General features: G+C 40.5%; 1 protein-coding gene across 1 annotated transcript in view; it reads left to right on the top strand.

The window, feature by feature from the left end:
* PLD5 (phospholipase D family member 5) overlaps nucleotides 1-12,758 on the top strand; it is a 159,200-nt gene that overhangs the window by 133,015 nt on the left and 13,427 nt on the right. The window contains exon 6 of the mRNA XM_042892100.1: nucleotides 12,400-12,597. Within this exon, the coding sequence (XP_042748034.1) occupies nucleotides 12,400-12,597 (198 nt within the window). The remainder of the gene's footprint in view (nucleotides 1-12,399; nucleotides 12,598-12,758) is intronic.

The following is a 12,758-nucleotide window of genomic DNA, read 5'->3' as shown; positions in this document are numbered from 1 at the left end:
CAGTTATGTCCCTAATGTGCATTTTAGACTATAGCCAATCCCTACTGTTTTCTTCTAATAATTTGCTTAATTTTCTTACTGTCCCGGAGGTATCTTATTGTTATTAGTAAGTCGGGCATAGTCTCAAGTGCTGAACAACTTAAAACAGCTTCTGCAACTTCATTATCCAGCAAAACTCAAGCTAGCTCAGACAGGTAAGTGTTATACCGACGGTACATGTAGCAGACTACCTGTATACTCCATCTACTAAATTTCCATGTTATCCCTCACATCTGGCAGAGAATATCTGCTGCTACTAAGTTTGTATATATTATTAACTCCGTGATCCAATCCTGAAAATAGTCGTACTGCTAGTCTGATTGACTTCAATGGGATTATTTCCAAAACTAGCCCATATTATAAAGATTAAAATGTAACCTAGATCTTAAAGCATATGTGGATGAGTCAAGATGTGAAGAAAACATACGTGAGTAGGTATTACACAGCTGTACTGACAATGAAATACCTTTTTTTGTGCTTTTAGTTCTCATAGCATAGAAAGCAAATTGGATTGTCAAAACTCTGCCGTGATGTTGTTACAGCTCATCCTTCAGAGGATGCCTGGAAGTATATTTATTACTTTTGCTCAGATCTTTTGGCCAGATCTTTTCTTTAACCAAACCTGCAACAGTTTAATGAGTGCTGTTTCTCCAAAATATCAGCTTTTCTTTACTCCTTTCTTTCTTTCTTTTCTTTCTTTTTTTCTTCTTCTTTGGACAGTGTGTGGCAGGAGACATGTTGTTCTTGGAACTGCACAGAACGTGCAACGTGCCTTTGTCATGGTGCAGAGTTTGTATGTTTGGAAGTCAGGCATTTTATTTTGTTCTTTAACTGAGACAGGCCAGCTTTTTCTGTTACATTCAGAGATGAGGAAAGTCAGCGTTCCCTGTTACACTTACTTGGCTTGAAATTTTTTATCTTGCCATTCAGTGTTTACGAACAAATCTCAGTGACGCAAATGGGCTGTTGCGCCTCTCGCTAGCATTGCTGTACACTGCAAACAAACACAAGACTGATTAAAGCTGAATGGAAATATGGATAATGTGACTACTATACTTGTGTTTTGTGCTTTTTGTTGCTGCCTGGCACTGTTTTTGGTTCCTCCTTAGTTCTGTGGATTTCTGTTTTTGCGATCAAGTGAGTGAAAATAGCCTAGGGCTGTGTATTTCCCTTGCATTTAAAGCCAAGCAGACTTCCTGTAATGCATCAGCTTTGCTAGTTTCTTGAGATGCAGAGCCAATCCCAAACTGCAACACGTTAGGAAAGCATTCCCTGATAGTATAGCTCTCCTAAGGCCATGTCCATTCTCACATGTATCATCTGCTTGATGCACTCAGGGTAAAACAGGGCAAACTGTCTTGCTGCATAGTTTTATTTGATTTCTGTTGACTCAAAGAATGTGCTCATCATTCTGACCTTTGAAATTAGATATCTATTTTCATCTCTTTTTTTTTTCATTTATTGTGAAAGTTCCATAGAAGAGGTTCACTTTCCATTGGAGTAATCAATAATAAGTTGGTTAAATCAATAGATGGTATGTCTACAGAACAAAATAATGGAACATCCTGTTTGATTTCTGCACTGGCCTGGTGGCAGAGTCTTAAGTAAGTGAACTTAGGTGGACAGAAGAAAGGCTGTAAATTCTATATATGTTGAGCTGAAAGAGAACTTGATCATTAAAATACAGCTGAATCTCTGAGGAGGAGGTACTGCACCACAGCCTGTTGTCATCTCCCACAAGAACATGCTGGCAACTAATCTTGGTCAGTAATGTTAATGAATGAAGGCAGATTCCTCTCAGAGGAATTTAGCTATTAGCATACCCCACCAGATCAGTCTTGTTCAACTAAACAATTAAAATAACAGCATTAAAATAATCATGACAGTATATTCCCAGTATGTCAGTGGTTCCATCCATGCATACATACTTTGATATTGCGCAGACAGTTCCCTCCTAGATAAATATCTTCATTCAGAATTGCCTCAGCTCCTAAAAGTTCCCTGGTGCAGCAGCCCAGTAATCTCTCACTTTTACAGTGGAGGCCTTTCAAGGAAAACTGGATTTAATATTCTGTGAAAAAGATACATGGTACCTCAGGCTGAAAGACAAGGCTATAAATCTCCATGAGTATGGCAAAGAAGGACAATCATTTCAGTCATTCTCTGAAAGGAATAATGAGTCTACAGTTCAGTATAAAATCTCATCTTTCTATATACACAAGTCATCAAGCAGAACAAAACAGATTCTGACAAAGCATTCCTTCCATATGAATGCGCAGAATTAATAGCACCTCTAAACTTTTTCAGATTTTGACACTGTCTTCATAAGCATTAAAGCCTGGTTTGGAAGTCATCTTGCATTCACCTTTATTAACTTTGCCAAGTAAACAGCAGTCTCCAAAGCAGTGAGATCATCAGTGTTTGCATGGAAGTGCTCAGTGGCAAACTTATTCACTTGATGAAGATACATGGGGAGGCAGCATGTGCCAACAGAAACATGAGATTATCTTCAGAAAATTTCAGGATTCCTCTGTTAGGCAAAGTTCTGTAATCAATACAATGACTAATAGGCATTTCCTTTGAAGTTAATGGCATGGCAGATTTCTATGACTGGATAGCAGATGTATGTAGCTCTGCCACGTGGGTACAGAAAATACGCACGGGGTACGTGCACCATGCGTACATACAACAGTTTCATGATGTACATTCTGCTTTTTAGCATACAGTTAAAAATTTTTTAAAAGTATTATTTTAAAAGTATAATACTTTTGAAAGTATTAAAAATACTTTGTATCATCTTTGTGACCGATATTTTAATACCTTCAATGCTTTATATGCCATAACAAAGAACTCAGTTTAAAAAGAAATTATAGGAGAAAAATATTATCTCCCTATTTTCAGATTGAAAGAGATTGCTAATGCTGTATTTGAATAACGTATTTTCAAGTGTGTTTTCAGGTGTTTCTTTCCTTTTCCTATAAAGTTAGTGATTACTGCTCAGTACTGCAGTTGGAAATGGCATCAAATATTAAGTTTAATGCCAATTTTTTTCCACTGGAGAATACAGTAGGGCCACATCTTTACAGAAGTGACAGCTTCCATGTTAAAGAAGCCAGAAAGCTACTACTCAGAAGAACAGGAACAAAAAGCAAGTATGGATTTCTAAAACACATTTTTTGTATAGGCTAGCCATTATCCTGGGGCTGCCTATATAATGCCTATGTAATATTTAACTAAATCCCTTATCTAAGCTGGTTGGACTTCCAGCTTACCTTAAGGCCCTATACATTTCATTTAATCAAGATTAAAAAAAACAACAACAAAAAAAAAGCCTTTGGCCCTCACTGCTAAGTCAGTGATCAGGTAGCAGGGGAAGGCTGAACAGTTACAGCAGTAATTCATATGCAATGTCACTGTCCCAGTTTCCGTCCACAGCATGGCTGCCACCAATCTATATTCAGTTTGTAAAATGAAAACCCACTGTGTGTGTCAGTAGTGTTATAAATAATGCATTCAATTAGTCAGCTATGTGCCGCTGCATTTCCCTGAAGCTCCTGAATCTGAAAGCCCCAAAGAAACTGTGCTTTGATAGAAAAGGTTTATACACAAACAGCGCCTTTATTCTGAGGTCAGTCCTTTGTGCTCTCCTCCATGCGCTGTGCAGCAGAAGATGTAGGGAGGCTGCCCCTTGCAGCATTACTAAGGGTGAGAACAAATGCTCAGAGCTCACGCTGTGATTTCCAGCTGCGTGAGGAGGATGCAAGATAAGGGCTGACGGAGGGCGATACAGGCTCTGATGCGTCAGAAAGAGGCAGCGGCATATATGCGCATGTGTGTGGTAAAGGAGATTCCAGGGCCTTCCAGAAGCTAGCAGGATCCTTCAGATCACCTTTTAATTTTGCTGCAGTTCCAGTAAGGTAGTGAGTTGTTTGATTTCATAGGAGTGACACGGGTACTGAATGTGATGCATCTTGTCAGCAGTGAAATGATGGGCAGCACCATGTGCTCCTTTCCTTCCTTACCGGCCCTTTTCTTTAATAGAATGAACAACAACTGCGTTTAGAAAGAGAAATGGAACCAAGTTAGGAAATCTAATTAATGTGAATTCTACAGTAAAGAAATAAATCAAGCTTGATTCTGGAGAAATGGTTTCTTGCAGTTTCTCATTTGCTTTCCCCCTGAAGAGACACTTGTGCTTGCTTTGAGGGGGGTTATGAAACTGTAAACTGAAAAGTCATTTGATAATGATAAATTAGGCTGTGATTATGCCAAGCAATATTAATTATGCTGATAGAGATTACAGCAGGAAATTTTTAACTGAGTCTCTTCTGCCTTCTGGCTTGCTCTGACAGGCAGGATGTGTTGTTGTGTTTTGGTTTGTTAGTGAAAGCAGCAGTGGAGGTAATAAAGCGCAAACTTCCACTCAGTGCTGGGTTGGGTTCCATGGGAATGTCACCGCAGAGTGGCCTGTGGTTTAAACAAATTTGATTTGTATTGTTTGAAAAAGTACATTTATTTTTGATGAATTCCATACTGATGAGCAGATAGCTGAAAAACAAGGACTGTTTTTGTTGGTGCTGTTTTCTAATGGGCCAAGGACAAGGGGGATTTCTTGTTTTCTACTTTGAAGATACGTGGATATCTCTTCCCCACAAAGCTTTTTTCACACTGTGCCATGAGATAGAAAGTCCCTTCATTGGCATTTCTAGCTTCCTCTGCCTCTCTGCAGCAATATCTGTCAACAGAAATGAAACGCTGAACCAAATTATCAGCTCTGGAATTATCTGCCTTTTACCATTAGGAAATAAAAGCAAAAATAACACGTGAAGTTGTAACTCCTCTGACACTTCTGATCTGTGAGAGCCGCGGACTGAGATCTATCAACTATACCTTCTAGAAGTGAGAATTAAAGACCAGTGAACTGATAGAGGCTGCCAATTCAGTTGTACTCCAGCAGAGTACAGCTAGTCCATTTTGATGTCCCTTCTTGTCATTTGATGAGAGCATAGCATGGCTTTGTACCGACGTTCAATGCAAATGCAGTGTGCCCCATGCATCGACTGCGTGACCTCTCCTCAGTCACGTGTTCAGGCTAATTTTCAGCACAGTGGCTTGAATGACAGTTTTCCATTTTCAGTGATGGGATCTAGTTTCCAGCTTAGGTTGAGACTGTATTTTGATGTCAAATGGAAGGGATTTTTTTCTAGTTTAGTAGAAACTCTGCCTGCCAATTATGTTCGAGTTGCTTAAAACCAAGATGATAAAGAATTAACCTTTAACCTTGAGTGATAGCAGTGTTTATGGACGGTTGAAAGCAGTGAAAAAAAACAACCCAGAAAACTTAACAAAATTGAAGAGCTGAGTACCATGGCTAAGAATATATGAAACCACGTAAAGAGTGCTGGCTGAGGCACAAGGCCCAGTGCTTGTCACTGAAGGGAGCGAGCAAGAGGAGAAAACACTGGGACTGACAGGGAACAAAAAAAAATGGAACTAGGAAGAGCTGCTGGACTGGGCTATGGTAGGGGCACAGATGAGATTGTACAAATTTAGAAAGCTGATTCTGTAAGAAAAAAAATAAGGCATTATTTACGCAGAATTCCTCTAATACAGTGTCAGTATGTTAAACTAAACGAAGCTGCCGAAACTGCAGAAATGCTAGAGAAGATGCCTATGTAACATTACCCTACTTTGTGCATAGGTACTGCAATAATGTTTACTGACATATTTGGTTTTTCCCAACACTTCTAGTTCTTCCAGCTGTGCAATGGGTTATCCATACCAAATCAACAGCTATTCAGCATTCTGCTTTTCGTTACTGAACAAACTTTAGTGCACGCCACTGAAACTTTCTACAGAAAGGTGGGTCATTTATTGCCTTCAGGGGCTTGTATTGTCTTACGTATCTCAGTACTATTTTCTTCTTTATTGTAATAGTCTGGAAAACCATGAGCTTAGGAGGAAAGACTCTTCATGTGCAAAGATTTTAAAACTTTTCTTGTCAGTGGCACAGTGATACAGGTCACCTCCAGTTTGCTCATACAGTAAAGAACACTCAACTTGAATAAATTCACTCTTACCCAGGTTTTAGGGGTTGAGCTGTACTTCTCTGAATTAGCTCTTGACTTACATCTCTTATGTGATTTTCTTATTGTTCATTAACTATTTTTAATGTAAATTTGGATCTTGCAGAAACACAAACATCCTGTTCTCAGTAACATTTAAATGCCATATTGCACACAAATACTACAGAAGCCTGGGACCCTGTTTATCCATCTTGTGACTCAGTGCTTTAACTTATACAGGTCTGTAAAAGTGTAAACCCTTCCAACAGGTACTGTTTAGACTTTTTAACTGTTGTTTTATGCAGTGTATTTTGTTACAGAAACCACCTAGGACAAATGAGTCCCAGAGGACAACATGATACAGTTGATAACTTCTGTATTAATTAGATAACTATGGAATCTAGGCAAGGCACCGGGGTGGTCTATGAACAGGTCTTGCAAGGTGATACATTGGAGAATGGTTAAGAGTTTAATTCTACGAATTTCTGAATACCATTATTAACATCCACAGAAGCACTTACTGTCGGGTAGCTGATGTGAGACAGAGTTTTACTCACCTGAGAACGTAGTGTTTTACTATTTGTATTAATCTTTTCTAGTTATTATTTTCCAACAGTACTGTAGGTCTCATTCTTACCTGCATGGAAGGGAAAATTGGAACTCGGAGCAGAAGCAGGACTGTGCTGGATTTAGATTTCACTGAATTTTCTCTCTTGTTTCTAACACAACAAATCTTTGAAACCTCTGCTCTGTATTAAGAACCAAACATGGCGGGAGTATTCTGGCTCCTGATGCATAGGGTTTTGTTGCAGGTTCTAGCAAAGTGTTAGCTGAGGTTTGTGCTTTGCTATTTTGGTGAGCTCTAATGTCTGCATTTGTTTTGTGAGACAAGTGAGGAAGTGCTGCAGCCTGCATAGCCTCTTCAGAGTCAGGTTGTGTTTTTGTTGTACATCAAAGTGACAGCCACTCGAGTGGGGTCTGTTACACCTAATGAATTTGTGATGAGCGCTACTCCTGTAATCCCGTTAGAGCCAAACCTGCTACAACACTCCTGTCAAACACCACCAAGAACCAAGAAACACTTCTCCCTTTCTCAGGTCTCCCAGCTTTCCCTCCCCTGGGGATGGTCATCCTGCACTAGGGCTGCAGGGCACCCAGCACACATCCTTCCTGTCCCTCTCAGTGGGTTTGGTAAGGGCTGTGGAACAGCAGTGTGAAAGCAGCCATAGGGTAATGTGTGTGTGACTGGAGAGTCACTGAGCACTGTCTGCTGCCAGATGGAAACAGGGGGGATATGGGAGGGGGTGTCACATGAGGATGATAACTGAGTGAAAAGGAACCCAGTGTCTGGAGCGCAGGCTGACCACGTATCTATAGCACGTTATGAAAAGATCCTGAGTTTACCACTGAAAATATCTGCAGCCTGCTCTATGGTGGTAATTAATACACTGTTATTTTTCTTCAGAAGCTACAGAAAACGTGAGGACATTTAAAACCTTAGTAACTGACAGATCACACTTCTTGTTACCCCACTGCCCTACTGCTATCATTCTGCTTTTGCTCAGTCATACATTCGGAAATTGCTCATTAAAACCCCCCACGGACCTGAGAAGATAATGAAATACATTTTCAAACACAGACAAAGGGCAGACAGGAGGCAAACACATGCAGCCCTATACGTAATGGTCTGCTGAGTAAATTTAGAGTCCAACAACGGACTCCCTGTAGTTATTCCAGTGCTTCTCTAGCATAGGCAATGGATGGCGCCTGCAGATTGTCTGAGCTTTCAGGCAAATGGCAGCTGGTGCCTCAGGAGAGCTGCAGAGCACTTTCAGGATCGGATGATCAGACTTCAGACAGAGCAATCATTAACCTTCTTGTTTTTTAAGAAATTAATAAGGAATTTTCTAAAGCCTCTTGCTCTGCTCACACAAGTCAGATACTACAAGCTGTGAACCAGACTGTGCCACTCTTATGTAGGTCAGATAGTACCTTGCCTACACAGGGGGGCTGTTTCCTGGAGTCTATCCCAAGATAAATACAGAACACGCTGTCTGGTCTGTGCACTGTGGGCTAAGGAGAAAACATGAGCCCTAACCCCATCATCCACAATTTCTACAAAGCCTTACTAACACCGTTTCTAATATTATATAACTGGAGTGTTATAAATCCACAACCTTTTTGTTTTAGATTATCTCCCCTTGTTTTCTCATTTTGTAAGTGACACCTGTCAAATGTGTAAGAGCAAAGAACAAGCAAAAATTTCTGTTAGTGAAATCTTGCTCACATCCAGTCTAGTAAATTATTCTTCCTCTTGTCACAAAAATCGGTTTTTCTAATTAGAAATACTTAATTTTCTAATTTTCTATTACTTTTTGCAGCTTAATTGTCTTCTGTAGTTAGATCATCATCATACAGGGCCACTGTCATTTTCCCTTGAGTCTTTGTAACCATTCACTTTTCTGGTGATTTAAGAAAGCACTTCCTGGCAAGAAAGACAGATGTTGATTTCGCAGTCTTTAACAGATGCTCTGTACAAATGGAAATGGTGTGAGCAAGAACAAGGGCAGCCCGCTCCTTTGTTTTTCATTCTTTGAAAAGGGCACTAATGATGGCTCTTAAATAAGGAAAGAGAGGACATAAAATTCCCTGTTCCCAGATGTTTTGAAAATATCAACTAAAATATCACAAACAGCTTTTTTTCAGATTTTCTTATCTCAGTATTTCACTTCAGATTTATCTTCCATAGATTTGATTTCTTGAGACCTTCTTCGCTTTAATTTTTCACTGGTATTTTCATTACTAAGTTAAAAGTTGCTTTTAAAACTTGGGCTGAAGAAAAACTTCCCTTGCCTTATAAGCTCTAGTACTGGAGGAATTTACCACATCAGGTATCTTAGATGATGCTTAGCTGCAGGTTTCAGTCAGTGGAAGTCAGAGAACAACACTCAGATTTTCATTCTTTCAATTATAATGTTTTCTCTGCCTCTCCTGTCAGACTACTGAGAGGGAAAAAAAAGTCTGTAATAACAGCAGCTCTCAAACTGAAGGGAAATTCTTTTCCCTTGTCCAGATGACATACTAAATCTGTCACTAGCACATCCTTGTAACCCACTCTCAGAAGTGCCTCCAGGATGATAGGCTTTGTGATTAACTGGGAAAAAAGCAGTCTCTCATCAACTCAGTATGGGAGTAAAAACAGGCTCTGTGTAGAAGATGCTTCTGAAGCAGAAGCACAACGTTTTAGTCTCCAAACCTACTTAAGGCTGTTCCACAACAATGGGGCTGAGGTTTCTGTGAATTTTTTTGTGCTGCTTTCCTTTCAAGGTGACTTGAACTTGACTGTAACAAGGCCCCAGACCGACATCTAACCTCATTTTCTAAGGAAATCAGCTCTGCACAGTAAGTGTATGAGTTGCTGTCTGCCCTTTTCCAGTAACTTTCAAGCTACTTTCCAAATTCAGGCAAATTTTAACTGAACTCCATGAAGCTTAGTGAAAACAGGCAGCTGGGAAAAGGAAGTAACTCTTGTGCCAGAGGAAAAGGAGGAGTCCGGTCGGTATCACATGGTGGTGAGCCTGCATGGGGACAGTTCTTACCATGACTCCAGAAGCAGGGAAAGCTTTGATCATTGTGTGCCTCCAGAGAGGACAACTGCACACTGCAGTGCTGCGGGCAGCCAGGTTCATTGCTGCAGTGTGAACACACATCCTGGAGTGGTGTCACCGAAGCCCATGTGCCAGGCAAGGTCTGGCTGGGGCTGCGGCCTGCTGTTTGGGCACAGCGAGCACTGCCGAGTGGGTGCAAGGTGGGTTGTAAATATGACAGAGGCACAAAGCGGGCAGTAGCCCAGGCTGCTTCCTCATCTCTGTAGGTAAGGAAGTGAAGAGGCAGAAGGGCAATGCTTTGATTTGCAGAGAGGGAGAAAACATGCTTCTCTGAAGAGGGCTGCTCTCACAGACGCAAGGCTGACAGCCTATGGTGTGCTGTTTGGTCACTATTTTATCTTTCTGCTTAATGGAAGGGATAAAGTGGAATAGTAATAGTGGAACTCAAAAGTGAAAGGAAACCTGTAACCACATAATTATGTAGGAATCAGCTAAGAGCCATGAAAAGCCGATTAAGCTATATTATGCAGATACATGTAACTGAATATTATTAATAAGTCCTTTGCAATGACGTGCCTGGCAATTAACGGAGCAGCATTTGCAGCACTCAGTGAAAACAGAGATAATGTACAGTTTAAAATGTTTGGAGACAAACAGTGTGCAGAGGTCAGAGACAGCCTAAAACTAAAAACAGGAGCATCTTCAAAGATAGCGGCACCCAGGGGGAAAAAAGAGATGTTACTCCAAACAGACTGGCTCAGATGCTGGGCACAGCTTGGAATAATTTATATTTATCATCAAAATGAATTTACTGTCTTATGAATAAGACGCTGCAGTGCAATAAGCAGTCTGTGTTTTTCAACTACCCACAAACTGCTAGCTGTACAGGTTAATGGAGGAGTACCTTATTTTTCTCCAAAGTAAATGAAAAAAGTTCATAGTAATATTAAGACTTAGGCAATAGCAAGTTTGGGTAACGTTCCTGTGGCTAAAACGATTTGTTAAGTATTTGGGAATGAGGTTGTTAAGAGTTGTATATTCTTATTTATGTGGCACTTCCGACTCAGGGACTTGAAGACGATGACTACCATCATATTTCTTTCACACTGGAATGTTGGGATTTGCTGTTTCCTCTCCCACCACTGGAAGGGAGCAAAGGTTCGACTCTCTTCCTTTGTACTCCTCTGCCCACTCTTGCAGAGTGTTTCTTATCCGCAGACAGAACTGTGCAGGAACAATCTCCAAGATAACTGTGTGTGTCTCAGAGTTCACACAGGCTCTACAAAAAGATACGCTTCTCTCAGAAACTGCCTGGTGTGACCGTGGTGAGCTCATCTGAAGGGAGGCAACCAGTGAGGAATTTGTTGTGTCATTGAAAGCCCGAGCATGCAGGAGAACTCACATCCTCCTTATTTTCTTCATCATGTCAGGAAGACTTTTGGGACATGCTGCCAAGAGAATGGCCTTGCAAAAAAACAGCATTGGTCCTTTAAATATTTGTCCTACGTGTTGTTTTTCAAAAGTGACATGCAGATTGTCTTAGTTTTTGAAGATGACTGAAGTAATGTGAAATGCAGATAAGAGGTCAATAGCTTTTGTGCCCACAGCAATGCTTTCCTGAGCCTAGCGTGTAAAGAAACAAAAGGGAGAGAGGCTGTGTCGTTACACTTCGATTTCAGAATCCAGAATCCAAGGAAATAACTTGTAAGTGGAATATATACGTAAGTTCAACAACAGAAGTATTGGGTATGTGTAATTAATGAGATCTCTGCCAAACCAAGACTTCAGGATAATCACGAGATGTACCTTCACTTAAATGGACTATGAAGACTGTTAAAGCACTTTGATTGTCTCATACTACTTATGTTTGCTTGGGCTATTTTCCCTCATCTTTACTTGTGAGAACAGTGATGCTTTCAAAGTGCTTAACTGTCTCTGTTTTCACATGCAAAAAAAACTGATGTCCAGAAATGTGGACTGTGTAGATGAGGTACTACAGCAATGGTAGCACTAAGAATCAAATGTGTTTGTGCCTTAACTGCGTATTCCACATACTGGATCATATTGCCTGTAATGCACCCACCTACTGAGAGTATGAAGAATCTATTTTGTTCATGCATTAATTGGAAACTGAAGATTTGTATTTCTTCTTCAGCAGGGAGATAACTTAAGCCTTCTGCTTTCAGCTTTTCTGAGAGTCAGAGAAGACAATTTATTTGTGATGTAAGAAGCTGTCACCACTAGCATTTGTGCTCCTGTCACTCAGCAGAAAGCAGGCCTTCTCTGTAAACAAGAAAAAAGAAAAAAAAAAGACCCATCCCAGCTAAGAGTTATAACTCTTGAGCAACAGCTGCAAGAAAAAAGGTGCCCGTGACAAATGGATATCAGCTCTCAAGCTGTGTCCATCTCTCAGGTGTCCTGTACTGTCAGGACACGTGGCTGTGACACAGCTATGCATACAAACCTTGTTACAACTTCTGCCTTCTTTTGACTTTGAAAATTTAGTTCCTGCATTTTCCTTTAACAGAGTATCGTTCACAAATGTTCCTGCAGCTGAGAATAATACTAGTGAGTCCAAGGTGCGCCTCTGGAAGTCACCTTTTAGAAAGTGTTTACATTCTTGCTGCTTATTTCCACAGATCCCTCAGCCAAAACACCACTAATAATAAGAACTTTTAATTTCACAGATGAAAGAACTTGGTGTCATCGTGTACAACTGCAGCTGCCTGGTCCTGGATTTACAAAGGATATTTGCCCTGTACAGTTCGTTAAAATACAAGAATAAAATACCTCCAAGTTGGTCTAAGAGACTCTATGGAGTCTACGATACTCAAAACAAACTGACGCTGCAGCTGAATGAGACAAAATCCGAAGCTTTTGTGTCGGTAAGTTCTGAAATGAATTGCACAGAGGGAGGGAAGGGGAGAGGATTACTTAACTCATGTATACTGCAGCACCTCTTTACTGAAACAAAGGTGTTCAGCAGTTCTCTGGATGAAGTCCATCACATGGCTGTGTTCTCTCTGACAGATATTAGATGGTTTTA

Source organism: Lagopus leucura, unplaced genomic scaffold (genome assembly GCF_019238085.1).
Source record: "Lagopus leucura isolate 7727_CA_CO unplaced genomic scaffold, USGS_WTPT01 Super-Scaffold_73, whole genome shotgun sequence".
Classification (NCBI taxonomy): Eukaryota; Metazoa; Chordata; class Aves; order Galliformes; family Phasianidae; genus Lagopus; species Lagopus leucura.
Note: the sequence above shows the minus strand (reverse complement) of the source record. Positions and strands in the feature narration are given on the sequence as shown.